The sequence below is a fragment of the Carcharhinus amblyrhynchos genome, chromosome 6 (genome assembly GCF_965287045.1).
Source record: "Carcharhinus amblyrhynchos chromosome 6, sCarAmb.v2.hapA, whole genome shotgun sequence".
Classification (NCBI taxonomy): Eukaryota; Metazoa; Chordata; class Chondrichthyes; order Carcharhiniformes; family Carcharhinidae; genus Carcharhinus; species Carcharhinus amblyrhynchos.
This window is the reverse complement of record NC_137329.1, coordinates 58088590-58115710: the sequence shown is the minus strand read 5'-3', so window position 1 is coordinate 58115710 and position 27121 is coordinate 58088590. Positions and strand designations below refer to the sequence as shown.

At 42.7% G+C, this 27121-nt stretch overlaps 1 protein-coding gene across 2 annotated transcripts; it reads left to right on the top strand.

The window, feature by feature from the left end:
- Positions 1 to 26919, top strand: znf408 (zinc finger protein 408). 2 transcript variants are annotated; one of them, XM_080190512.1, is made up of 7 exons: positions 1 to 117; positions 4055 to 4151; positions 8353 to 8594; positions 12147 to 12220; positions 14228 to 14424; positions 19355 to 20308; positions 23916 to 26919. In XM_080190512.1, the coding sequence occupies exons 2-7, from the start codon at positions 4070 to 4072 to the stop codon at positions 25184 to 25186; spliced, it is 2820 nt and encodes a 939-aa protein (XP_080046638.1). In that variant the 5' UTR covers positions 1 to 117; positions 4055 to 4069; the 3' UTR covers positions 25187 to 26919. The 2 variants fall into 2 exon arrangements, with proteins under 2 accessions (XP_080046638.1, XP_080046637.1); XM_080190511.1 differs by having other exon boundaries at positions 12144 to 12220.
- The last annotated feature ends 202 nt before the right edge of the window (positions 26920 to 27121 follow it).

Genomic DNA, 27121 nt, shown 5'->3' with positions numbered 1-27121 from the left:
GCGGGGAAGCAAAGCGGGGCCGGTTCTCTCAAATATGGCGTCCCGCAGCGGTGTGGGATGTGGTATTGGCGGCTGCAGCCCGGGGATGGAGTTTAACTACCACTGACAACAAACCCGGTAAGGCTGCGCTCGGGGCAAGTGTCTGGAAGACCAGCTGTGATCTTTAAACCCAGAGAGTCTGGCTCAGTAGCAGCAGCACAAGCGCCATTAGGAGCAATACACAAACCTATAGCCTGCTTTTCACAAACTGAATAAGTTTCAATTCTCGCCCAGATTGCTGAATTTACAACACCACTCCTCGTTCATCCAGCTTAACCTAGTCAACAGGGACACTAGACGAAATATATAATTTTCATAATGGGATGTCTTCCTGAGTTACTCGTGACCATTTTTAAGTCTCCCTTCTGTAACTGTTTGCCCTTTCTCTTTTTTCTGCCTCAAATCATTGGATTTCTCCCATGCTGAGCACTTTCTATCGTATCGCTGTCTCTCTTCCTGTTTCTTCCTTAAGTTCTAGCTGCCTTTTGCACACGTTCTGTCTGCGTGGCCGCCATTCACTTTCTCTCTTGAAGACAGGCCCCAGGATCGTAGCAACATCGAAAGTAGGAGCAGGAGGAGTAGGCTATTCAGCCCTTTAAGCCTGCTCTGCCATTCAACATGACCGTGGCTAATTCTCTATCTCGTCATCATAGTCGCACATTCTTTTTGCACGCCTTGACACCTTTAAGAGCCTAGAAATCGATTTATTTCCTTATTTAATATATTCAACGATTTAGCCTGCAGCCTTCTGTGGTAGAGAATTCTACAGGTTCACTCGAGTGAGGTAGAAGGGCAGGTTGTGATGAAGATATTGTGATTCTGTAATGGATATAAGTAAATTGGATAAAAACCTGGCAAATAGAATTTAATGTGGGGAAGTGTAAAATCATGCATTTTGGTAGGAGGAATCAAAAGATAGATTGTTATCTAAGTGGAGAGAGACTGCAGTTCAGTGAAGTACAGAAGAAGTTGTGTTCTAGTGCATGAATCTCAAAAAGCTAGCAAGCAGGTCTTTTGACTTATTATTGTTGAACTGTCTTGGTATACAATGAAAAGTATTGTTTCTTGCACAATACAGACAAAGCATACTGATCATAGAGTACTGGGGAGAAGGAAAGGAGAGGGTGTAGAATGTAGTGTTATGGTCATAGCTAAGGTATAGATAAAGATCAACTTAATACAAGGTAGACCTAGTCAAAGGTCTGATGGCAGCAGGGAAGTAGCTGTTCTTGAGTTGGTTGATACATGAATATTGTATCTTCTTCCTGACAGGAAGAAGATCCAACAAGTAGTTAAGTAAACAAATGGCATTTTGGCCTTTATTACAAAAAGGTTGGAGTTTAAAGTAGGAAGGTTTTGTTGCAATTGTATAGGGTGTTGGTGAGGCTTCACATGGAATGCTGTGTACAGTTTTGGTCACCTTAACTAAAAAAGGATGTAGTAACATTGGAGCCATTTCAAAGGAGATTCACCTTAATTGTCCTATTAAGAGAGACTAAGTAGTCTGGCTCTATACTTCTTGGCGTTTAGAAGAGTGAGCAGTGAGATATTTTCACTAATGAGAGAGTCTTGATCAAGGAGACATAGCTACTTTAAAAGAGGACAAGATAAAGACATTTAAAACTCAAGGTGCATAGAAACTTCTTCTCGCAGAGGCTGGTGAATGTCTGGAATTCTGTGCCTCAAAGGGTAGTGGAGGCTGGATCATTATAAGTATTTAAAGTGGAGGTGGATAATTAGCTGATAGATCAAGGAATACAAAGCTATGGGGAACTGGCATAGAAAGAAAGGGTGCTGTATCAATCATGATTGTATTGAATGGCTGGGCAGGCTTCAAGGGCCTGGTAGCCTACTCTTTCTATTTCTATAACAACGCTGCTATCTGAGGAATCAGCCTGGTGTGCCTTCCCTATTCCCCCTCTATGGCAAGTATATCCCTTCTTAGATAAGAAGACCAAAACTGCACACGCTATTCCAGGTGTGGTCTCCCTGAGGCCCTGTACAATTGCAATAAGACATCTTTGCTCCAGTGCTCAAGTCCTCTTGCAATGAAGGCCTTCCTAACTGCTTGCTGTTCCTGAATGCTTACTTCCAGTAACTGGTATATTCGGACCATAGTCCCTTTATATGTCAACATTTCCCAATCTTTCACTTCTCTGCATATGTAGAAATCAACTTGACTTCAAGGGGATATATCAATAGGTTTCCTCTTGGGCATCAATATATTCTTGAAACTGACCTCAAGTATCCAACCACCATATAATCGTCCACTTAATCTGTACCCATCTCTGTAACCACTAGAATGTCATTTAGTGGCCTATTAGGTATCATATAAATGGATTAGTTGCTCTTGGGTACCCTTAAGCAGAGTGTGAATATTTTACATGCATATGATATTATGTTATTCAATCCAAGCAACAAAATAAGTTTGTTGGACTCATTTTTTAAGAAAATAAATTGAATGCTGCCTTTTTCAGTCTCTGGTTTTCATAGAAATCCTACAGTGCAGAAAGAGGCCATTTGGCCCATTGGGTCTGCACCAACCACAATCCCACCCATTCCCTACTCCCATATCCCTACATATTTACCCACTAATCCCTCTAACCTACATATCTCAGAACACTAAGGGGCAATTTTAGCATAGCCAATCAACCTAACCCACACTGTGGGAGGGAACCAAGAGCACACGGAGGACACCCACGCAGATATGAGGAGAATGTGCAGACTCCACACAGACAGTGACTCAAGCCAGGAATTGAACCCAGGAACTGTGAAGCAGCAGTGCTAACCACTGTGCTTCTGTGCCACCCTAGTTTTAGTTCCAAAATATTTAGATCCAATTGACTGCGTATGACAGCATTATATATAATAGGTAATTTCAGCATGTAGGTTATATCCTTGAAATAAATAGGTTTTTAATAACTTTTACTGTGTGAGAAGGGGTGATCTATGATGTGAACTGTGATATCTTTCATTCAGGAACCAGAATCTCTTTCAATCCCCATTTAAACCTTACCTGAGTGTGATTTAGCCAGTGAGGGCCTGGTTCAAATTTAACTCTTAACAAAAGAAACATAAGAAATAGGAGCAGGAGTAGGCCATCTAGCCCTTTGAGCCTGCCCCGCCATTCAACAAGATCATGGCTGATCTGAAGTGGATCAGTTCCACTTTCCTGCTTTCTCCCCATAACCCTTAATTCCCTTGTCTATCAGAAACCTATCTACCCGTGACTTAAATATATTCAGCGAGGTAGCCTCCACCACTTCAATGGGCAGAGAATTCCAGAGACTCACCACCCTTGGAGTGAAGAAGTTCCTCCTCAACTCCGATCTAAACTGCCCCCCCCCCCCCCCGCTTATTTTGAGGCTGTGCCCTCTAGTTCTGCTATCCTTTCTAAGCAGGAAGAATCTCTCTACCTCTACCCTACCTATCCCCTTCACTATCATATATGTCTCTATAAGGCCTTCTAAACTCCAATGAGTACAGACCCAGTCTATTCAATCTCTCCTCATAGGCTAACCCCCTCATCTCCGGTATCAGCCTAGTGAACCTCCTCTGCACTCCCTCCAAGGCCAATATATCCTTTCACATATGCAGCGACCAAAACTGCACACAGTACTCCGGTTGCAGCCTCACCAGTGTCCTGTACAATTGCAGCAAGACCTCCTTGCTTTTATATTCTATCCCCTTCGCTATAAAGGCCAGCATTCCATTCGCCTTTTTGATCACCTGCAGACTGGGTTTTTGCGATTCGTGCACAAGGACCCTCTGCACCATAGCATGCTGCAGCTTTTCGCCCTTTAAATAATAATCCCTCCTACTATTATTTCTACCAAAGTGGATAACCTCACTTTGCTAACATTATACTCTTGTTTGAGCGTAGTTTCCCATGGCATGGGTTAGAATGACTAAACACAGGCTCAGCATGCCTAGGACAAAATTTGATCAAGGGGATATGATAGATTTATTCTGCTTTATTTTTCTAGTTTTAAATTAATAAGTCTTCTCTTTGTAGGTATGTTACCACAAAATGCCACGAGTAAATGAAGAAAGTGCGGGATTAGGGTTAACTGATGATGACCTTATTCTACCAGAACACAAGCAGCAGCTGTGTAAGTAAAACTCTGTATGCGTTTTTTAAAAAATATAACAGCTATTGATAATGGCATAACTGACTTGGATGGTGAGACCTCATTCCCAATTTGTACTGAGTTAGTTAATCTCAACTGAGGCAACAAGTTCAAATTAGAATCGTAGAATCAACAGCACGAAGACAGGCCCTTCAGCCCAAACTGGTCCATGTCGACCAAAATGCCCATTTAAGCCAACCCCATTTGCCTGCATTTGGCCCATACTCCTCTAAACCTTTCCTATCCATGTATCTATCCAAATGCCTTTTAAATGTTGCCAGTGCCTTAACAACTTCCTCCAGCAGCTCATTCCACATACATACCACCCTCTGTGTAAAAACAAGTTTCTCTTCTTAGCTCAAACTCATTCCCTCTAGATTGGAGGAAAGGCAAATTGTGCGGAGGGTGTGGAGAGTCTACAGAAGGATCTAGATAGGCTGGGCGAATGGGCCAGGAAATGGCAAATGGAATTTAATGTTGGCAAGTGCGAGGTGGTCCACTTTGGTAGGAATAATGGTAGGAAGGATTATCACTTACGTGGCGAAAAACTGCAGCAGGTGACGGTGCAGAGGGACCTTGGGGTCCTTGTGCATGAGTTGCAAAAACCCAGCTTGCAGGTGCAGCAGGTGATCAGGAAGGCGAATGGGATGCTGGCCTTCATAGCGAGGGGGATTGAATATAAAAGTAGGGAGGTCTTGCTGCGGCTGTATAGGGCATTGGTGAGGCCGCAGCTGGAGTACTGTGTGCAGTTTTGGGCGCCGTACTTACGCAAGGATATTTTGGCCTTGGAGGGAGTGCAGAGGAGGTTTACTAGGCTGGTGCCGGAGTTGAGGGGGTTGAGCTATGAGGAGAGGCTGAATAAACTAGGCTTGTACTCGTTAGAGTTTAGAAGAATGAGGGGAGATCTCATTGAGACGTATAAGATGATGAACGGGATGGATAGGATAGAAGTGGAGAGATTCTTCCCGCTCAGAAAGGATAATAGGACTAGGGGGCACAGCCTCAAGATAAGGGGGGGGGGGTGGTTTAGAACGGAGTTGAGGAGGAACTCCTTCACTCAAAGGGTGGTGAATCTCTGGAATTCTCTGCCCGTTGAAGTGGTGGAGGCTACGCCGCTAAATATTTTTAAGACGTGGGTTGATGGGTTTTTGATAAGAGAGGGGATTAAGGGTTATGGGGAGAGGGCACTGAGCCACGACAGATCAGCCATGATCTTATTGAATGGCGGGGCAGGCTCGAAGGGCTAGATGGCCTACTCCTGCTCCTATTTCTTATGTTCTTATGTTCTTAAAAGGGTTCAGGTGATGAGTTCCAGCTGGCCAGCCTATTGCCTGTTACCAAGGGAACTCATTAGACCATCCCCTCAGATCAGTTAGTGAATCTCATGGAACTCATGAAGGTTATCATTCCCCTCTCCCTTGGAGTCAGAGGGTCCCCCTTCTCTTCAATGGTGATGGTGCCTTCTCTGTATACAGCCCCCCACCAGTCCATGCAAATGACAGAAATGAGACTATGGGCCAAATTATAGAGTGGATGAACATCTCTTCCCTGTGGCATGTCAAAGAGCCACTGCAAAGGGCTTGTTCTCAGTGGTGATCTCTGACTGCGTGTCCACCGCTTCTGTCTCCATTCTGAGGTTGAGCCTTCGTAGACCTGTCTTGGGCTTTGTGGATGGAATTTCTTGTCCGCAGTCCAGTATATATGGTGCCAATGATAGTGTTTCCAGTGAAGAAATTGCCTCTGAGGAACATCCCCAATGGCAGAGGTGATGATCAACATTATTTTTAATGTAGTCTTCACCCTAGTCTTTACTGTGTATGACACCAGTTTTTGAGTGAACAACTCTGTGAATTCATGGGGCACTGTCCCCGAAGTTTCATACGTGGGTGGTGTCTCCTGGTTTGAAGGTCCTGTCAGGCTTATGTTCAATGTGGCCCCTTTTCTGGACTACATCTTCTGCTGCCCAGATTTTGAAAAATCAGGCTAAGCCCAGTTCATATATGTCGGCCAATCAGTAGCTCTGCCGGGGCTTCTCTAGTTGTCATATATGGGGCTTCCCTATAACTAAAAAGGAAGATTGCAAACTTAGCTTCCAAAGAGCCTGTCATCATTTTTGAATACTTGAACTGCTCGCTCAGCCATACCATTTGAGCACAACAAATAGGGTGCTGTGCAGATGTGCCTCATCTATTTGTATTCATGAAGCTCTGAAACTCCCCGCTGTTGTCAATTACGAACACCTCAGGTATACCATGCGTGCGAAGAGATTGCTGGAGTTTTTCTATAGTGTTGTTGGAGGTAGTTGAGACTATTTGGTGCATGCAAATCCACTTTGGGCATCAATAACAATTAAGACCATAAATGGCCCTGCAAAGTCTGCATGCACTGACATCCAGGGTCTCCCTGGCCATTGCCAGAGGTATAAGGAGGCTGCTGATTGGACCATCTGATTTTCCTGGCAGTGTTTGCATCGCTTGACCAGGTTTTCAATGTCATTATGGCATCGGCTGTCTGCTAGAAGTCCTTTCATTGTTCCTTCATTGGTTTAAGTGGGGTTTTGTTTATTTTTACTCTGGGATTTTTTTATGGTCCTGCATTGTGAGGGGGAAAATTGATTGACAAGTCAAAGTCAGGTGGTTCCTCCGCAGAAGAATTCAGGGACTTGCTTTCTATTTTAGTTTAAAAGGAAGTGGACATCAAGCTGAAAAGAAGTGTTTATCTCTCTCCTATTTACTTATTAATGTCATAAGTGAGCTTACGTGAACACTGCACTCTGGCACGTGTTCGGGTACACAGAGAATTTAGCATGGCCAATTCACCTAACCAGTACCTCTTTCAGAGTGTGGGAGGAAACTGGAGCACCCAGAGGAAACTCACAGAGAACGTGCAAACTCCACACAGACAGTGACCCAAGCCAGGAATTGAAACCGGGCCTTTGGTACTGTGAGGCAGCAGCATTAACCATTGTGCCATCATACTGCGCTCTCCCTAGCTTTGGAAATTCTGCTGTTAGCTGAACTAACATTCTGGCCTTCCTGGAGTGGTTGGCTTGCCTAGAGTGTCTCTCCCTGGTATTTTTCGAAACTGTTCTGACTCCCAAGTTGTTCTGGGTGTATATCCAGAGGGTTGCGAGAAGTTATGAGGCCAGGAAGTCTCCACCCAAAAAACTAAGTTCCAACATCATGTGAGTATTTGCATTTTACCGTGTTAAACCGTGGCAAATGTTTTGGTAATGGAATTTGTTTGATTGGAACATTTCTTATATTTGTTAAGGGTTATGCAATATCATGTTTCTTTTCTTGTTTGTAATTGGAAAAGTTATTGCTAATCTTCTTTCTATACATGTTAACTGTATTTTCCAATAAACTTTGTTTGATAAAAACTTCCTAGTGGGTCATTTGAATCATACCAGAAGTGAAGTAGCTTATGCTCACCCTAGAAAAATACGAAGTGTGAAATATATGATCCAGGCGGACTTCATAAAACACTTTGGAGTTTCTGACCTGAATTATAACAATTATTACAAGCGTGTGTCAGTATCAATGTGTGTTGCCTGTTGGTGGCAACAGGAAATGCCTAACAAAATATGAATACACAAGGCTATGTAAAAAGTGATGGGAGGAGCCCAAGTTATTAACACTACAATAACATCTTGTAGTTTGGACAGTGTTTTTAACATAATGAACCACCCCAAAGCACTTCATAGAGGACTCAAACAAAAGGTGTGGTGACTATTGGCAATGCTGTCTCTTTTTTATATTTCCACTCGTTAAGTGAGTCAGATGGGGATGGGTTAAATGGAGCAAAAGAAACAGGCGTGTTATGCAAAACCAAAATATAGATTGACAATGCTAACCAACAATGAATAGAGCCGCAAAGAAGGTAATAATCAGAACTAGGTTAACAACTCTCTTTCGGAGCTTTACGTGTTATATACACAGAATTTTGTTCAAGTGGATGAGTGCATGGGCAACTTTAAACAGCACTTTCCTCATGACTCCTGACTGTTGGAAGAGCGGCAATGAGAATGACCGCACGGTGGCTCTCAGCCACCAGCCATGTCTGATAATTTAACACCAAAAAAATGAAAATCCACAGCTTTCTTCATTAATCTGTTGCTTTACCTAGTTGTTCTTGAATTTAAATGTTCCGTAAATTTTACTGTTTCATTTTTTTTCTTCAGTCTGTGAGGGCTGTCAGGAGTTCTTTGAAAAGAGATGTCCAGTGCACGGCCTGCCACCTTTTATAAAAGACACACCAGTGGAGCTTGGGTTGCCATGCCGAGCCTTTTACACACTGCCCCTTGGTCTGGCAGCAGGACCTTCCCCGACTCTGAAAAACCAGCTGGGCATCTGGTGTGTTTCCAAGGCACTTCCCAGAGGAGTATTTTTTGGACCTCTCGAAGGAAAACTGGAATGTGATGACGTAAGTGGACTAACAACTTTCATTTCAAAGAACTTACAGAATATAAACTTTCCTACCTAGAACCCCTTTAATATCATGACCCTGCATGATAGATTTGGAAAATAGACAGTAACGTTCATTAGTTTAAAAATATATCACTGAATAAACAGACATGCTGTTGAAGCATTAGATGTGATTCCGTGATTGGCAGCATTTGCTAAACAATCCTGAGCGTGCTGAAAATTAAACTAACAACCACTTTAAGATTATTAGTTCGTTTGCAATGTAGCTCACAAATGCTTGTTAAAAGCTACATTTTTAATGTGCAGGCAAAAGGACTGTGTTCAGGCATTGCACCTTTTTTTTGAATTGAACAAAAGCATGGAGGAAAATAGCACCTGGCACATTCTCCATGTCAACACCTTGACCAATCAGAGCCAACTTACCAACCAATGAACATCCTTTTCTCATGCCGTATAAATTGTTGCTTCATTTGAAATTTGGCATTCTTGCGTCTGTCCTGATGAGTGCAAGAAGAAAAGCTTCACCAGCTTGCCTATTTTTCAACAGTAGTCAAGTTCTGTACTACCAATTGATTCAAGTATATCTAATAGGTGAGTGTGATTAATCTTTAAATAGAAATGTTTGTTGACACCATCATCTTCTCTGTACTCTGTTCTTGGTGTTGCTAGATACTTTACACGTTTTGTAAACAATTGACGCAGAGTGAAACTCATGATACTTGTCAGTGCGCTTGAATCCTTGGTGTTTAACATTTACACAGCAGTTTTAAGACTTGTTAAGTCTACTGCAAAAAGTTCATAAGAAATTGACTGCATGTCCAAATTCATAGCTGTTCGCTGCACCCCATCAAACTTGGTATTGCTCCACATGGACAAGAGGAGTAAATTAAGAGATGAAGGAAAAGATCTAATGCTTAGCAGTGATGAAGTAAATCACTCCTGTCTTTTGCAGTCCAAATATTCCTTCATAAATGCACTGTAATTTATCTCCATAACTCCATACTAGCAAGTAAAATTAGAGCATGGGGGCGTTTTTGAGCCAGTGCTCTCTGTCAATGGGAATGGAAGCCGGAGCTCAAAATCCAGAGAATGTGATTTGCACCAGCAAGTTTCCAAAATCTGATTTTACCCACCTCCTGCTGAAACAAGCTCATTTTAATACATTAGCTTGTCATTGTCTCTCTGGGTATTAAGCCTGCACCGAATTTTGAGCTGGCGTAATTTACAACAGGTCTACAGAAGCGTGAAGCTGGTGCCTTCACCTCTGACGGGGGCTACGGAGCGAGCACTCAGCAGCCAGCACCCTACGCACTGTGCACTGCTCAGGGGACATCAGAGAGGACCCAGGGGCATGGATGGGTGCCAGGTGTTCCATGGTAGCCATTTTGAGGAGAGGGGTCGGGAAGGGTCACTTGCAGACCTTCTCTATCCTTCATGCCGGGGCCCCCCTTTGTTCTAAAGGGATTGTGAAGCTTGTACGCAAGCAACGCTTCCTGTGTCCTCCATCCTGGGTTCCTATCTGTGTCACAACTGAGGGACTGCCCTCCTTATTGAGGGCTGGCAAGAGGGTGGGAGGATGTAGCATTGCCATTCTCACACTCCACAGGGCTGAGGTGCCAAGCAAGCTTGCTGGTACCCCCTAGCTTGGTTACACAGGCTGGAGACTGCTGCCGTCCATCCCTGAGTTTCACAACTCTGCCTTTGTAGCTGCAGCCACTGTGGGACAACTGGGCTCAGGGGCACATCATTGTCAAGATGCTCAGGGAGTCGAGAGCTCCAGCATCTCTGAGTGCTTGTTTCCAGGACTGTCCCTGCCTCTACCTGCTGAGGATCTTCAGCTGTGTGGTGCGCGCCAGTGAGTGATCCAGAAGCCTGCCAACTAAGTGGACCCATCAAGGTGCTCATATCTCAAGTTTCAAATTTAAGTTTATTTATTAGTGTTACATTAACACTGCAATAAAGGTATTGTGAAAATTCCCTAGTCGTCACACTCTGGTGCCTGTTCGAGCACAGTGAGGGAGAATTTAGCATTTAGCAACCACACGTCTTTTGGACTGTGGGAGGAAACACGAGCACCCAGAGGGAACCCACACAGACACGGGGACAATATGCAGACTCTGCAAAGATAGTGACTCTGCAAAGCCAGGAATCAAATCTGCGTCCTTGGCGCTGTGAGGAGGCAGTGCTAACCACTGTGCCATCGTGCTGCACTGGTGTGGGTGACAGCTGTTACACTACTTCAAGGTGGGATTGGAGAAGTCCCCCTACACACTGCTGGACTGTAGTGGTTCCAAGGGATGTGAGATGGTTCAGCCTATTCCAATGGTCAGCTTGCAAGAGAAGGGAGATGGCTGCGCCCTCTCGTGCCCATTGTGCTCCAGTTGTCCTGAAATGATATGGATAGGGAGAGTGTGGGTCAGGCTGTTGACATTTATGATGATGAGGTGTAAGTCTTGGGTGAGAGCTGGAGTGTGAGGAATATAGCAGCTACTGGGAGAACATGATGATTGCGGGAGGGAGGGAGATACCTGGTGTCTGATGTTGGCAAAGTGGCTGAGTGAGAAAGAGGGTTGGGCATACAAAGGTGGGGAGTCCAGTGGGAGTCCTGGGATGGTTCACTTACCTTGGCTGAACAAAGATCATTCATCTTCTTCTGGCACTGCTGCCCAACCCTCTTCTGCACAGAACTCTCACTCACTAGGGCTGTGGCTGCAACTGCATCCCAGGCAAAGGTGGTCACCCTGCTGTTGGATGGCTGTTGACTACTGCGAGGGTAAAGGGTTTGCTGCCTCTACACCATTCCGTCCAGCATTCTGGCCAGAGCTGTTTCTCTGGAGCTCCACAGTCTTGCAGCTGATCAGTCATTGTGATGCTGGTGAATTAGAGGGAACCCACCACCAACATGGCATGAAATCGGAGGGAATAGAAATTAATACTAGTGGTCATAGAATCCCTACAGTGCAGAAGGAGGCCATTTTGCAGTCACGGGGAGGGGGAATGTTCAGATTCTGCACAGGCAGTGATCCAAAGCTGGAATTAAATCCAGGTCCCCAGCACTGTGATGCAGCAGTGTCAACTACTGTGCCACCCATAATAAGGTATAAGATTTGGCCCAAAAACACAATGATGCTGTCAGCACAAAACGCTCCATTTTTCATGCCAGAACCAACACTCTATCATTCTTTGGTAAGATGTCATCCTATATTTCCGAAGGTGCCATGGATATTGTAAGGATGATCTTGATTATGAATTTTAAATAACAAATGGCTTTGTTGTTGAACAGATTACATTCATAGCATGTAGTTGGGGCAGGAATTAGTAGCTCTATTGTGATCTTTATTACATAATCATTTATGTTTCTGACTTATCAAGCCTGCGTTATAGCAATAATATTAATGTCCCCATTGAAGTGACGTGCCTGCAGTTAGAAAACGTTGTAAATGTGTGAACAAGTACGAGAAACAGCAACAGATATGCTATGAATCTGCGCTTTCCTTCGTATGAAAAGGCGTATTTTATTCACCGTGACTGATTGTCTTTGTTACAGCAGCTTAGAGAAAAAGATGAAAACACAGGAGTGCCAGAAGAACAGACAGTCAATCAATCATTGTCAAATTGGATGAGGTAATGTATAAGTGTAGTAGCACTCAACAGAGTCTCCATTTGTTATATTTTGGTTTATTCTAAATTCTAATTCGATGTTGTTGATTTTTCTGTTCTCCCATAGTCATTTTGGTGAGTGGATTGTACTTCAAAAATCCTGTAATGGTCCAAGAGGATCAATACCTGATTTTCTAGTGAAACTTGTATGTTGGCACCTTGATCTACACGAACATAGTGAGTCACTACCCCGAACCCCTGAAAAGATTTAAAGTAATTATCTTCACTGTTAGGATGCTGTTCCTAACAATGGAAGCTTACAAATATCTAAATACTTCTAATGTTACTTTTATCTCCTGAAACCAGCTACACCACTATAACTGGTATTCAAAGCTTTAAAATCATTGGAGGAATTGAAAATGACTAGCAACAGTGCAAAAAGTTAACTGGCCTAGGAAGATAGTAGCACTGTGATCTAATCAGTGACCAGCTCCTGTACCTATAATGGCATCGTCAGACAGTATTTAAAGACTGTTGACTCCTCCATAGTTGTTACTAGTGCCAAGTTTCAATCAAGCAGAACAAGTTGAGTCTACTCAATTCTTTTTCTTTCTCAATTCTTCTTCCCTTTACAGAAGTAAGAACAAGTTGATGCTGTTAAATTGCTTCGTCTAGCTATTTGCTGAGAAGTGATAGAACCATACAATCCCTACAGTGCAGAAGGAGGCCATTGGACCCACCGCATCTGCGCTGACAGCAATCCCACCCAGGCCCTATCCTTGTAGCCACACATATTTACCCCTGTGATCACTCTAACCTACGCATCCTGGGACACTGAGGGAGAATTTAGCATGGCCGATCAACCTAACCTGCATGTCTTTGGACTGAGAGAGGAAATTGGAATACCTGGAGGAAACCCACGCAGACATGGGAATAACATGCATACTCTGCACAGACAGTGATCCATGCCGGAAATCAAATCCAGGCCCCTGGAGCTGTGAGGCAGCAGTGCTAATATCTGTGCATCGTGCCACCCATAAAAGCAAGTTTATTTCAAACACTTGAAATTGAGTGAACTGGCCCACCTACACTCGATCCCAAAAAATGTTCATTGCCCCAGGACACTCCATTTCAGTAAAGATGTACAAAGCTGAGCAGGTGAAAATACTGTCTTCCACCTTCTTCTGTTGGGGAAAAAGATACACCTTACCTATGACTGTAACACTACATTCTGCTCCCTCTCCTTTCCTTCTCCTCTGCACTGTATGAATGGTATGCTGTGTCTGTTTAGTGCAAGAAGCAATACTTTTCACTGTATACCGATACATGTGACAATAATCAAAAAGAAAACCTGAAACAGTCAGACTGGCCTTTAAATCACTCTTTCCACTTCTTTCTACTTCATGGCCACCTAGTTCATTTTTCTCAGGTCTTTTCCAGTATTTTAATATATTTTGAATAAGTTCATTTTCATAAGGGTCTCCAGTATCATCCAGTATATTATGTGTTTGTATGCAGGCATTTCTGTTGATTTACTCCATTGAAACATGTAAATATTTCACTCAAGGCTGACCTTAAAAGTGGATACACAGGAACAATTCCAAGATGTTATAAAGGGAATTTGGATATATTGGAGAATACTGGGAGAATTAGTACAGACTGAATCTAATTGGGATGTTTAAGTTGTGTCATAGACTGTGAGAACAAAACTGTCTAGACATCATACCTGTGAACAATGCAGACACAATAAATACATCTCCACAAAAGTTACAATTTACTTGCGATATTTTGCTATAAAATCCCTCTTTTTTTTTCCTCCTTTACCTCTCATATGTTTAGAAGATGCCTTAGTGCCTCTGCTCTCCATTAGTGGCAGGGTATGCATTTTAAATTAAAGATAATACCTTTCTAAATACGTTCAATAAATTGAGCTGTGAGTTGGTCAAATGAACAGCCATTACAGAGAGTATCTGCAGAGGCCCAACCTCAGCTACAGTTGGGTAATTAATTTGAGGATTTTTGTTTTCATAGATATGCAAACAAGGCAAAAACAAAAGAGGAAAGCAATGCAGTCATTTTCCAGTTTTATGGAAAGATCTACTACCGGGTTTCTAAAACCATTGAACTTGGCGAAGAACTTCTCTTATGGCCAGAGGAGAATCAAGTTCAAGTAATACAGGATGTAAAAAATGCACACGAGGACAATGAGACAGTTAGTGTTCACACAGGTAAATGTGGTATGAAACCTGCTTCCACACCTTCATGTAGATACCATGCAGTTTATGTTTCCATAACTTGTAGTCCATCTAGCTGCAATTGTGCTTCTAAAGCTTCACATAGATACAGTGCATCATCATAATCTATCATTCCACTTTTTTGGCAATATACTTAACTGATGGTGTGGGCTGCTTGACCAGGGCTAGATGGCAGTCCGTAATCTGTTTAATTAGCCTCTCCTGCCTCTCAGTTTGTCTTGAAGGACATCTTTGAGATGTTGCTGTAGTTCAGCCAGGAGCTGTCTCTCCTCTCCCAGCTCCAGCTGCAGGTCAGCTGTTTGCTTTCACAACAGTGTGTTTTCCTTTCTGTGGTTACAGTCAATGCACCCTGGCAGAGAGATCTGGAGCTGCTGCAACTGAATCTGGCAGCTATTTAATCCCTGCTTCAATTGATCGTTCTCCAAGACCAGTATTTCAAAATGTTTCTTCAGATTGATTGTGCACAGCTCAGAGTACAGCCTATTCAGTTCCTGTGTGTGGTCAGACAGTTTCACTTCCACTCCCTTGAGCTAGATTGCAAAATGCTGTTGGGGCTCAGTCGTCTTCACTCTCCTCTGGTCATCTCACTTTATCTTCCTGCAGACAGCTGATAATCTCGATGAGTTTTTCAATGATGCTGACTGATTTCCCATCAAACAAAACTTCCCCACCTTCACAATATGGAGTGGATCACCTTAGCAATGGGAGTCCTTACTATCCATTGTACTCACTTCAGTTCAGAAGACGTAGAGGAAGGTCCTTGCGTTTATCAGCCCTCGCTCATTCACAGGTCTTCATAACTGTTCAAGGCCCATGTTTCTCAGTTTAAGTAAAGCTCAGCCCCTCGTATCACCAAAGTCCTTGTGTTCAACAACCACAAGAACCAATTGCTGTTGCTGCTGCTGCTGTCAGCCCCACTGCCACGATAGTCTCATATTCTATCTAATTGAACTATGGGTACTGATGCTGTTTATTAGAAATGGGACTGCAAAGACTATCTCTTGCATATACTAAGCTATGGGCACAGTGCCTGGTTAATTCACTCTTGGTACATCAGGCACACACTGTTTTCAGCACTCTCTTTTGAGGTCTGGTGCAGTCTTTTGTTCCATTTTCCAGTAGATAGAATACATTCTCTGCTTCTACTACACTAGATAAATAGGGATTTTTTTTTTTGTCCCACCATTCTTGCGCAATAGGGCACAGTTTCTAGTGCACAGTCTGTGGTCGGCCATTCCAAAAGGATTAAATAATGGGGACTGTCGGATAAACTTGGGTTTATTCTATTAAGTTTAAAACTGTGAAAGATGATCTAGTTGAGTTGTTTAAATGGTGAAGGGTTCAATTGGGTCGACGTAAAGAAACCATTTCTACAAATGGGGAATTCCAGAAGAAGTGGACGTAATTTTAAAATTAGAGTCAAGCTACTGAGGATTGAAATCTGGAACTCTCAGCAGATGGCTGTGGATGCTGGGTCAATTGCTTATTTTTTTCAAGACTGGGATTGTTTTTTTTTTGTTGGGTAAGGGTATCAAGGCATATGGATCAAAGGTGGATAAATGGAACAGAGTATTGATTAGCCATGATCTCATCAAATGACTAGATAGGCTTGAAGGGCAGTTGAATCCCTTCATCCATATGTCTTGATACCCTTACCCATCAAAAAATCAATCCCAGTCTTGAAAAAAATAAGCAATTGACCCAGCATCCATAGCCATCTGCGGAGAGTTCCAGATTTCAATCCTCTATAGCTAGACTCTAATTTTAAAATTACGTCCACTTCTTCTGGAATTCCCCATTTGTAGAAATGGTCTTCTTTTAATTTATTATTGTCATATATATTGGTATACAGTGAAAAATATTATTTCCTGCATGCTATGCAGACAAAACGTAACATTCATAGGGCACGGAAGGAGAGAGTGCAAAATATAGTGTTGCAACAGTAGTCTTTCCCTAAATGTCAACAAACCGAAGGAGATAGTCATCGACTTCAGGAAGTGTAGTGGAGAACATGCCCCTGTCTTCGTCAATGGGAACGAAGTAGAAATGGTTGAGAGCTTCAAGTTTTTCGGTGTCCAGACCACCAACAACCTGTCCCTCCATGCTGACGCTATAGATAAGAAAGCCCACCAACGCTTCTACTTTCTTAGAAGACTAAGGACATTTGATAAGCCATAGCTAGGGTGAAGAGAATGATCAATTTAATGCGAGGTAGGTTCATTCAAAAGTCTGATGGCAGCAGGGAAGAAACTGTTCTTGAGTCAGTTGGTACATGTCCTCAGACTTTTGTATCTTTTTCCTAATGGAAGAAGGTGGAAGAGAGTATGTCCAGGGTGTGTGGGATCCTTAATTATGCTGGCTGCTTTTCTGAGGCAGCGGGAGCAGGAAGTGTAGACAGTGTCAATGGGTGGGAGGCTGGTTTGAGTGATGGATTGGGCTTCATTCACAACTCTCTGTAATTTCTTGTGGTCTAAAAGTTGGTGGGAATCATAGCGGACATGCCAAGTTTCCTTAGTCAACTGAGAAAGTAGAGGCATTAATGGGCATTCTTAACTATAGCGCCGGCATGGAAGGACCAGGACAGATTTTTGGTGATCTGGACATGTAAAAATTTGAAGCTCTCAACCATTTCTACTTCGTCCCCATTGATGTAGACAGGGCATGTTCTCCACTACACTTCCTGAAGTCAATAACTATCTCCTTCATTTTGTTGTCATTGAAAGAGATTATTGTCGTTGCACCAGTTCACCAGATTCTGTATCTCTTTCCTGTACTCCGTCTTGTCATTGTTTGAGATCCGACCCCCTGTGATGATGTCATCAGCAAACTTGAAAAGTGTGTTGGAGGGGAATTTGGCAGCACAGTCATGGGTGCAAAAGGAGTATAATGAGGGGCTAAAGACACAGCACATGGGGCACCAGTGTTGAGGTGAAAGAGGTCTTGTTGACAATCCTTACTGATTGCAGTCTGTGGGTTAGGAAGTTCACGATCCAGTTGCAGAAGGAGGAGCTAATCCCCAAGCCACAGAGTTTGGAGATGAGTTTGATAGGAATAATGGTGTTGCAGGCTGAACTGCCATCAATGACTAGGTGTCTTTGTTATCCAGATGTTCCAGGGTTGAGTGCAGGGCCAGGGAAATGATGTATGCTTTGGATAAGCTAAGGCCTATCGTTACACCGATGTCATACACCCAGTAGGAAGGACAAAGCCTCTGTTCAGTCATTCCTGATAGGCAGAACAAGATCTGTGGTACCACCACCTCCAATAGCTGGAACATTCAGTGTGTATTCTTAACACACGTCTCCACTATGTGAATTCATGATTACAGATAGGCCATATCAATTGATATTCGGGATGTTTAGCTCATCCACATTATAATTGTTTCCCGAGTGTTTTTTAACAGCAGTTTAACAAAAGACTATTGTTAACAGCTAATTAACAGCAGCTGACACAAAAATAAAAAATGCTAGAAAATCTCAGCGGGTCTGATGTCATCTGTGGGAAAAAAAATAGAGGCAACATTTCAAGTCTAGATGAGAGCAAAGAGAATCAGCAGAGATCTAGACTGAGGGTTGAGGAGGAGAATGGGATAATGTAAATGAGGATACAGAAGACTGAGGTGCTAAAAGTGTCTATTAAGTGATCAGAATATGTGAATGGCAGAACAGAACTACAGATTGTTAAAGGACTGCCTGAGGAATGTGGCAATTGCTCTGGAAGGGGGGAGGGTAGGGCAAGAAAGAGCTGGAATGGAGAAGTGGAAAAATGGAAGTGATAAAAAAGGATGATAAAATGAATGAATGCGATGAAATGAAGTGAAATAAAATAAATGAAAATGAGGTGAAAGTAGAGGAGAGAGTTTATGCTCTGAAGTTGTTGAATTCAATATTCAATCCAGAAGGCTGTAACGTGCCCAATCGGGAAATGAGGTGCCCTTCCTCCAGTTTGCGTTGGGGTTTGCCAGAACATTCGGTAGAACATTCTTTCTGGTTGTATCACAGCTTGGTATGGCTCCTGCTCTGCCCAAGACTGCAAGGAACTACAAAAGGTCATGAATGTAGCCCAATCCATCACGCAAACCAGCCTCCCAGCTATTGACTCTGTCTATACTTCCCATTGCCTTGACAAAGCAGCCAGCATAATTAAGTACCCCACACACCCTGGACATTTTCTCTTCCACTTTGTTCCGTTTGCTAAAAAGGTACAAAAGTCTGAGGTCACATACCAACTGACTCAAGAATAGCTTCTTTCCTGCTGCTGTTAGACTTTTGAATGGGCTTAACTTGTATTAAGTTGACCTTTCGCTACATCCTAGCTATGACTGTAACACTACATTCTCCACTCTCTCATTTCCTTCTCTATGAACAATATGTTTTGTCTGTATAGTGCACAAGAAACTATACTTTTCAGTGAATGTTAATACATGTGACAATAAATCAAATTACAAAAGATCAAAGATGGACTTGTCAGGAGAAGCAGAGATTTTTACTATGAGAGTGGAGTGGGGATGGAATGGAAAAGGACAAAGGGAATATAAATGAGGATACAGAAGGATGAGAATGTGTTAAAAGTGGCTCTATTCTTTCCCTAAGATGCTATCAGACCTGCAGAGATTATCCAGCATTTTCTGTTTTTGTTTTAGATTTTAGCATCTGCAGTATTTTGCTTTTATCTTAGTAAGTGACTGACGTCTATTTCACACATTGAGTATTGTGTATAGAGTTGTGTATCAATACTCAAGAGAAGACTTCCTCTTTTAAGTACCAGTTATGCTTAGAGTTTTAATCCAGTAGTATCGCTATGGAGGAGGTTAGGTGCTGTCATTTTATACTTAGTTAATTGTTGACCTACAGTTACATACAGATGAGTTTCTATATTGAATGCTCTGACCTCTTGTTAACAGATGTACTAGATGAAGAGCCCATGGACAACGCACCAGCGCATGCTGTTGATGTGCCAGTCAAGTCTCCTCTGTCGCAGCCACTATGTACCAAACCACCTATAGCTGAAAAAGAGGCAGAGTGCATGAACACGGTGAAAATAGATCAACCAGTTAAAAGGTCACAGCGGCTTCAGATCAAACATAAAACACAGAATGTGTTGTCAGAGAACAAAGTGAGCTGGGTTGCCTTGGGATCTCCATCTAAATTAAACCGAACCAATACTATTGAAAAAGTACTGTCCCCAGCCTCTTTCTCCAAACGGGGTGATACGAAAAAGCAGCATGACCCTGGGGTTGGCAAATTAGCGCAGGATGCTAGTGAAATGAAGCCCAAAAAGCAGAACAAAATTAATCAGTCTGAACTTGGTGAGAGGACTTTAAGGTCATCAGTATGCAACAAGGGCCTTGGAGTTTGTACAGCTGGGAAAGCTCAAATGATGCACCCTGAGCCCAGTTCACAAACACTGAAGCAGCAGGTGCCAAAACAGAGCAGGAGGAAGAAAGCAATGTTAAAAGACAACCAAGAAAAGTCTAAAGAAGCAAAAGAGAAATGCTGTGTTCAAAATACAGAAGCCAAATCTCTAGAGAATCACGCAGCAAAAGAGAACTCAGGCACTGGTTTGGCCACGCCACACAAAAAGGTGGAGGGATTAAAACCTTCTGCTGAAAACGGAGAGCACGTTCGAACTATTGGAAAACGCAAACCTAAAATCAAATCAGGAGGCAGGAGAAAGTTCTGCCGACGTGACAGTTCCCAGATTGATCCCAGTGAGAGAAGGTACAGATGTGATGACTGTGGAAAAGGTTTCATCCAGTTGTGCCACCTGAAGAAGCATCGGTTCACTCACACTGGGCATAAACCATACCTGTGCAATGAGTGTGGAAAGAGCTACAGCTCCGAGGAGAGTTTTAGAGGTAAAAGGAAGGGGCTACCCAAATTTGTTGTAGTCATTTTCACACCAGAGAGGGAGTTGATGCTGTGTGGACTTTTTATTTTTATGTAAAGCATTCTGTATCTGATTTTTTTTTTTGTTATTATGCTAAACCAGTAGATTTTATAGAGGCAAAGCAATAGAATTCTTCTAGTTTTGTGTAAACCATTTTTAAAATATCTCCCCACATCCTGTTAATTCTTCCTGTGTCAGTTAGGAGAGCTTGGCACAGACCTTGCCAAGTGTACTGTATTGTAAGCAGCCACTTGGATTTGCTGGAAGAGGACCCAGCTGTCCTTTGCATCATTGGCACTCCACATCTGAAGAAGCTGTCTGGCAGACTGCCAGAGGATCAGCAGATACAATTTTGCATCCTTTGATGCAGAGTACCAGCTCTTTGGTATCATGTTTATCAGTCTTTAAATATGAAAAAGAGAGAGAAAACTTGAATTATGTAGTACCTTTCAGGGCTGATCAAGATTTTACAGCTTTTGATGTTACTGTTATCATTAGGAAACACAGGAGCCAATTTGCTCACATTTTATTGCCATAAACAACAATTAAATAATTATTAGATAATCTGTCTTAATAATGTTGCTGAGGGATGAATATTGATCAGTGGTGAGAACGCTGCTGCTCCTCTTATTTTGCCCAAGGGCTCCTTTACATCCAGGGTCACTGAGCTATTGACCTCATTGCAGCCATGGTCCAAAACTGAACCGTAGAGGTGAGATGAGAGTAACTGCCCTTGACAGTATTTGACCGAGTGTGGAATCAAGAATCCCCAGCAGAATTGAAATCAGTGTGACTCAAGTGAGGTGGGAGAGCTGAGGGGTGTTGGGAAACACTCCACTGTTTGGAGTCATACCCAGCACAAAGGAAAGTCTATTGTCTCAGCCAAGGCCATGAGTACAGGAGTTCCTCAGGGTATTGTCCAAGACCCAACCATCTTTAGCTGCTTCACCAGTGAACATCCCTCCATCATAAGGCCATAAATATTTGCTGATGATTGTAAAGTGTTCAGTGCCATTCATGATTCCTTAGATACTAAAGTAATTCATTAATTGAGCAACACAGTAGCACAGTGGTTAGCATTGCTGCCTCACAGTGTCAGGGACCCAGGTTCGATTCCTGGCTTGGGTCACTGTCTGCATGTAGTTTGCATGTTCTCCCTGGTCTGCGTGGGTTTCCTCTGGGTGTTCCTCTTTCCTCCCTCAGTCCGACAGATGTGCTGGTTAGGTGCATTGACCTGAACATGCGCCGGACTGTGGCAACTAAAGGAATTTCACAGTAACTTCATTGCAGTGTTACTGTGACCCTTACTTGTGACTAATAAATAAACTTTAACTTTGCCCCTAAGCAGCAGGAACTGCACAATATTCAGCTTTGGATAATATTCACACCACATAGTGCCAGGCAATGACCATTTCCGACAAGAAAGAATCTAAACGCCTTCCCTTGACATTAAATTGCATTAACGTTACTAAATCCTCTACCAGCAAATTATCTTGGGGGTTAAGATTGACTAAAAACTTAATTGGCTTACTCGTGTAAATACTGTGGCTACAAGAGCAGATCAGAGGCTAAGAATTCTGTAGTGAGTAACTCAGTTCCTAACTCCCTAAAGCATATTAACTAGCTACAGGGCATGGGTTGAGTGTGTGATGAAATATTCTCCACCTGCCTGGATGAGTGTGACTCCAGTAACACCTGAAAAACCCTAATTTCCACTCTTAAGTAAGTTCTATTAACAGTATTACTCATCTGCCTGACACAGGTGTGAGATTACAGCCTGTGCTACAGATTTAGTTCTGGACTACCACAATCTGATCCAAAGGAAGCCCCAGTTATTTTCCTTCCACCTTGAATACAGATGGTCACTATTTGTTCATTAGTAACTAATGAGACAAACTGAAAGTAGAGTTTCTCACAGGTTGTGTAATGAACAGCACAGTTCACTGTAAAATGATTGAGATCATGCCAAATACACACCATGCTCCGTAGAAAAGTTGTTCCATTGCCGTAAAGCTTCAGCATCATATCATTTCCTCTGCGTAAGCACCAAATCCTGGCTATACATGTAGATGTTCTCGTATTAGTCTTCCCAAATAATATCTCCCAACAGTCGCTATTCCAAGTCTGAGCTTGTTCAACAACTCTGACTTGCTTTCAGTGTGGTGAAGGAGTACCTTGCTCCTTGCCAGCCACTCAATGATCTAGATGGCTAGTCTGGTGCCACATGCAAGGCTCACTCATCACATTGTTTAAGTCACATTCTTCTAAGCAACTTTGGCAGTGGGATAGGTGTGTGACTGTCCTTGATATCAAGGTAGCATTTGACTGAGTGTAGCATCAAGAAGCTGTAACGAAACAGGGAATGAGGTAAACACTCCGCTGGTTGGAGTCATATCTGGCACAAAGGAAGATGGTTGTGGCTATTGGAGATCAATCATCTCAGCCCTAGGACATCTGTGCATGAATTCCTCAGGGTAGTGTCCTAGGCCCAACCAGCTTCAACTACTTCATCAATGACCTTCCGTCCATCATAAGGTCAGAAATAGGGAGGTTTTGCTGCTGACTGCTCAATGATCTGCACCATTCGCGACTCTAGATACTGATGCAGCTCATGTTCAAATGCAGCAAGACTTGGACAATTCCCACACTTGGGACAAGTGGCAATTAACATTCACATTACTCAAGTGCCAGGTAACTACCATGTCCAATAAGGACGAATGTAAACATCGCATGCTATTCAATGCTATTACCATCACTGAATTCCCCACAGTCAACTTCCAGGAAGTTACCATTGACCAGAAATTGAACTGGACTAATCATATAAATACTGTGGCTACAAGAGTAGGCTAGGAACCTTTCACTTCCTGACTCCAAAGCCTGTTCACCATCGATAAGGCACGTGTCAGGTATATAATGTAATGTTCTCCATTTGCCTGGATGAGTGCAGCATTGATAACACTCGAAGCCTGACACCATCCAGGACAAAGCAAGCCAATTGACTGGGACTCCATCCACAAACATTCGCATGCTCTATCACTAACGCACACCACAATCACTGCCATTTAGAAGGGTAGGGCTAGTAGACAAATAAGAATATCATTTGAAAGTTCCCTCCAAGCCACTCATTGTCTTGACTTTGAAATATATCACAGTCGCTGGATCAAAATCCTGGAACTCCTTCACTAACAGCACTGTGGGTGTACCTACTCCACATGGACTGCAATGGTTCCAGAAGGCAGTTCCCTGCCACCTTCTTGGGGGCCATTATGGATTGACCAGCAATCCTACATCCCCTCTGAATAAATAAAACATTAATGGGAGTTGAGGGTGCTAGTCCATGGTTTCCATGATCCTTTTACCATGCATCAGCACTATTCTGCCCCCCTCAGAAGGTAATTAATTAGTGGAGAATTGAGAAGCTAAAAGAGACAGAAACCATGCTTGCTTTTCTAAGACAAGAGATCTATTATTTACTTGGGATCATGGCCAAGAACAGTTTGGCATGTTTTGCTGGGTTTTTCTATACAAGCTGCTTGCTGTTTTAAACACCATCTTTTCACTATCTTTTCTAATAGCCCACCAGATGCTACACAGAGGCGAACGGCCATTCAAGTGTCAGCAATGTGATAAGGCCTATGCATTGAAGCGAGACCTCCGAGAACATGAGCGAGTGCATTCAGGGGAGCGCCCTTTTGTGTGTGGTGAATGTGGAAAAGCATTTGCCAGGCCACCATCCCTCCGGATTCATAAGAAGCTCCACCGTCTGAAGGCCATGAACCTTGGCAACCCAAAAGCTTGCCGCTGCAGTGTGTGTGACAAGGAGCTGGCCAACCCAGGCTCACTGAAGAATCACATGAGGCTACATACGGGTGAAAAGCCATTCACTTGCACATACTGCGGTAAAGCCTTCAGGCAGATTGGCAATCTTCGGGGCCACCAACGAATCCACACTGGAGAGAAACCATATAAATGCGAGGATTGTGGAGAGTTCTTCTCTCAATTGCCTGAATTGCGGAGGCACCGGATTTCTCACACTGGAGAGGTCTACCTCTGTACAATATGTGGAAAAACGCTGAGGGATCCACACACTTTCAGAGCTCATGAACGCCTGCACACAGGAGAGAGACCCTTTAAATGTAATGAGTGTGGGAAGGCATATACCCTTGCCACCAAGCTTCGCAGGCACCAAAGAATCCACTTGACTGAAAAGCCATTTAAATGCGATATATGTGGAAAGGGGTACACTATGACCCAAAGCTTAAAGAGACACAGGGCGTCCCACAAAAAGAGTGATGTACGAAGTTTAGGGGAGGTTGCAGAAGCTATTGCCTCTTTAGAAAAAGAAAGCTGTGAAAGCAAAGCTCTTATTTTGACTCCAAAACGAGTTAGGAAAGTCGGCTTAAATGCTAATGACCAAGAGAGCGCTAACTCAGGTGGAAACGAAAGTGTAGTTTTAAACCTCTATGTGCACACTATTGAAATGGTGGAAATCCCAAGTACAGAACAGAAGGAGAACATGATGTTAAATACTGATGGTCAGAGCTCGGGTGAACCCAGTGTTACATTCCAGCAGGTAGAGCACAATGTAACCTTGGAGACTGAAGGAGCGGTTGGAAACCCCTCTCAAGATGTGGTTGCTCAGGCCTTGGCAGGAAGTCAGCAATCTCTCAATGAAGATATCATCGAAATAATTATTCCGGACACTGAGGATTATGGGGAACGAGCCAATACCAGAAAGTGTGTTGTTGTAGAGCAGGAGAAATTGGCTAACAATGCTGTTGTCATTGAGGAGGATATTGGGTTTAACACTGTTGCTGAGATTATAGAGATATCGACTGGCAGTTGAACTCCAATAACGGTGTCTTTATTAGTGTGTCTAACTTGGTATTAAAATATACTTCCTGCATTTAGCAATCTGATATGTTATAACTTTCCACAGTAACTGACCCTTCTGCTGTGTGACTAGCTTGTTTGCCTAGAAAAACCTACTTCTAGATTGGTATGACAGTGTATATCCTAGAAGCTGTATCTTTGCACTTGATTCCCACAAATTGCTTTGCAGGTGGAATTACATAAGTTATGATTCTGTTTTTATTTATAATGGATTTATTTGCAATCTATTTCCAAAGTTGATAAGGGGCATGTACAAAGGTATAAGTTGAGAGTGTTGTCAGTAGTAATTGTCAGAATTTCCTGGAGTATTGATGATAAACAGATGCTCTGTGTTACAGCTATAAGAGCAAAAGCAGTTGAACCAGTCACCGCATGATACATTTTCGAAGGATTTTACATTGCAAATCATAGATAGCTACTTGCTAAATATGAAGTGGTGTTATTTTTTCTTCTTGACCAGAAAATTATCAATCTATTCTTGTAGCAGACATTTCACAATTGTTAAGACTTCAGTATAAAATTCATTGTTATTTGCAAGGAATGTATTAGTCATCTGTCTCTTGCATAACACTGAAACAAATTGAATTAGTGCAGCCTCAGAAATGTCTGCAATGCATATTTTTTGAAATGAGCTGCTGAAGAGATTTCATGACAATGATTTTTACACTAAAGGCTTAACAATTGTAACATGTCTGCTACAAGAGTAGATGGATAATTTGCAGGTCATGAACAAGGAATAACAATGATACAGGTGATGACTATCAATTAATTTGAATGGACTCTATCTGGTGATCCAGACTTGGACTAATAATTCACAGCAGGTAAGTTCAAATCCCATCAAGCCCATTTGAGAATTTGAAATCTGGTCAAACGTGGAAATAAAAAATATCAATAAAAGTTATGACATAGCTGTTGGATTGTCATGAAAATCCAACTCATTGACTAATGTTCCTTAGGGAAGGAAACTTGATTTCCTTGGTCTGTCTGACCTACATGTGACTCCAGATTCAAAACAGCGTTGTTGACCTTAACTGTTCTCTGAACTGGATGAAAAAATGACTCTATTGTACTAGACTATATGCAGTAGTTCAACAAGACTGGCTGCCACCATCGTGGACAATTTGATTCGTGGTTGAACCAAACCTTTTTCCCAGGCAAACATAGTAGGAAGATGCAAGAGATTCACTAAAAGTTCCTTACGCCATTTCATCTGGAAAGAGACAAGATGAGCTGAGTTAATGATATTACTGCAGTTACTTTCCAAAATAACTCCTACATACCATACTGTCCAGAATTAAGATACAGTATAGTCTGATGAAAACAAACACTGCTCTTTTTATCTGAGGTTTTTTTCTAGTATGGGACTATACATATAAAAAAAATCAAGTGAAGAGAAATTCAGTTCTGGTGTTGGAGTGCAAGAGTCTTCTGTTAAGAGTTCACAAAATGGACACAATCTTACAATCTCATCCTGTTATTTTTCGGTGAGGCAAGGTGGTAAGATTGTATGAGAGGCGAAAAATTGGGTCTGCTCCTGTTTTCTCACCTCAAATGATCTTACTGGCATAGGTGGTCAGGAGCATAGTTGGACTGTGCCCGTGGGGTAGTGTCAGCCTGGCATTGCCCACCAGGCACCATAACTGCAAAGGCAGTGCTAAGTAGGTAGAGTCTGAGTAAGAGTAGGGCTTGAGCGGTGGTAGTGGGGCAATGAAGCGGGGGAGGCAAGGGAGTAACTCTGCAGTGGGGGAGGTGTAGATTTATGGGGGTGGTGATTGGTGGGGGGGATGGGGAAAGTCTATAGACAAGGAGTGATCAGGGAGGGAGGATGGTGAGAATCTCAGCAATTTTTTCCTAAGATTGCACCCAATGTGCAAATTACTGATAGAAT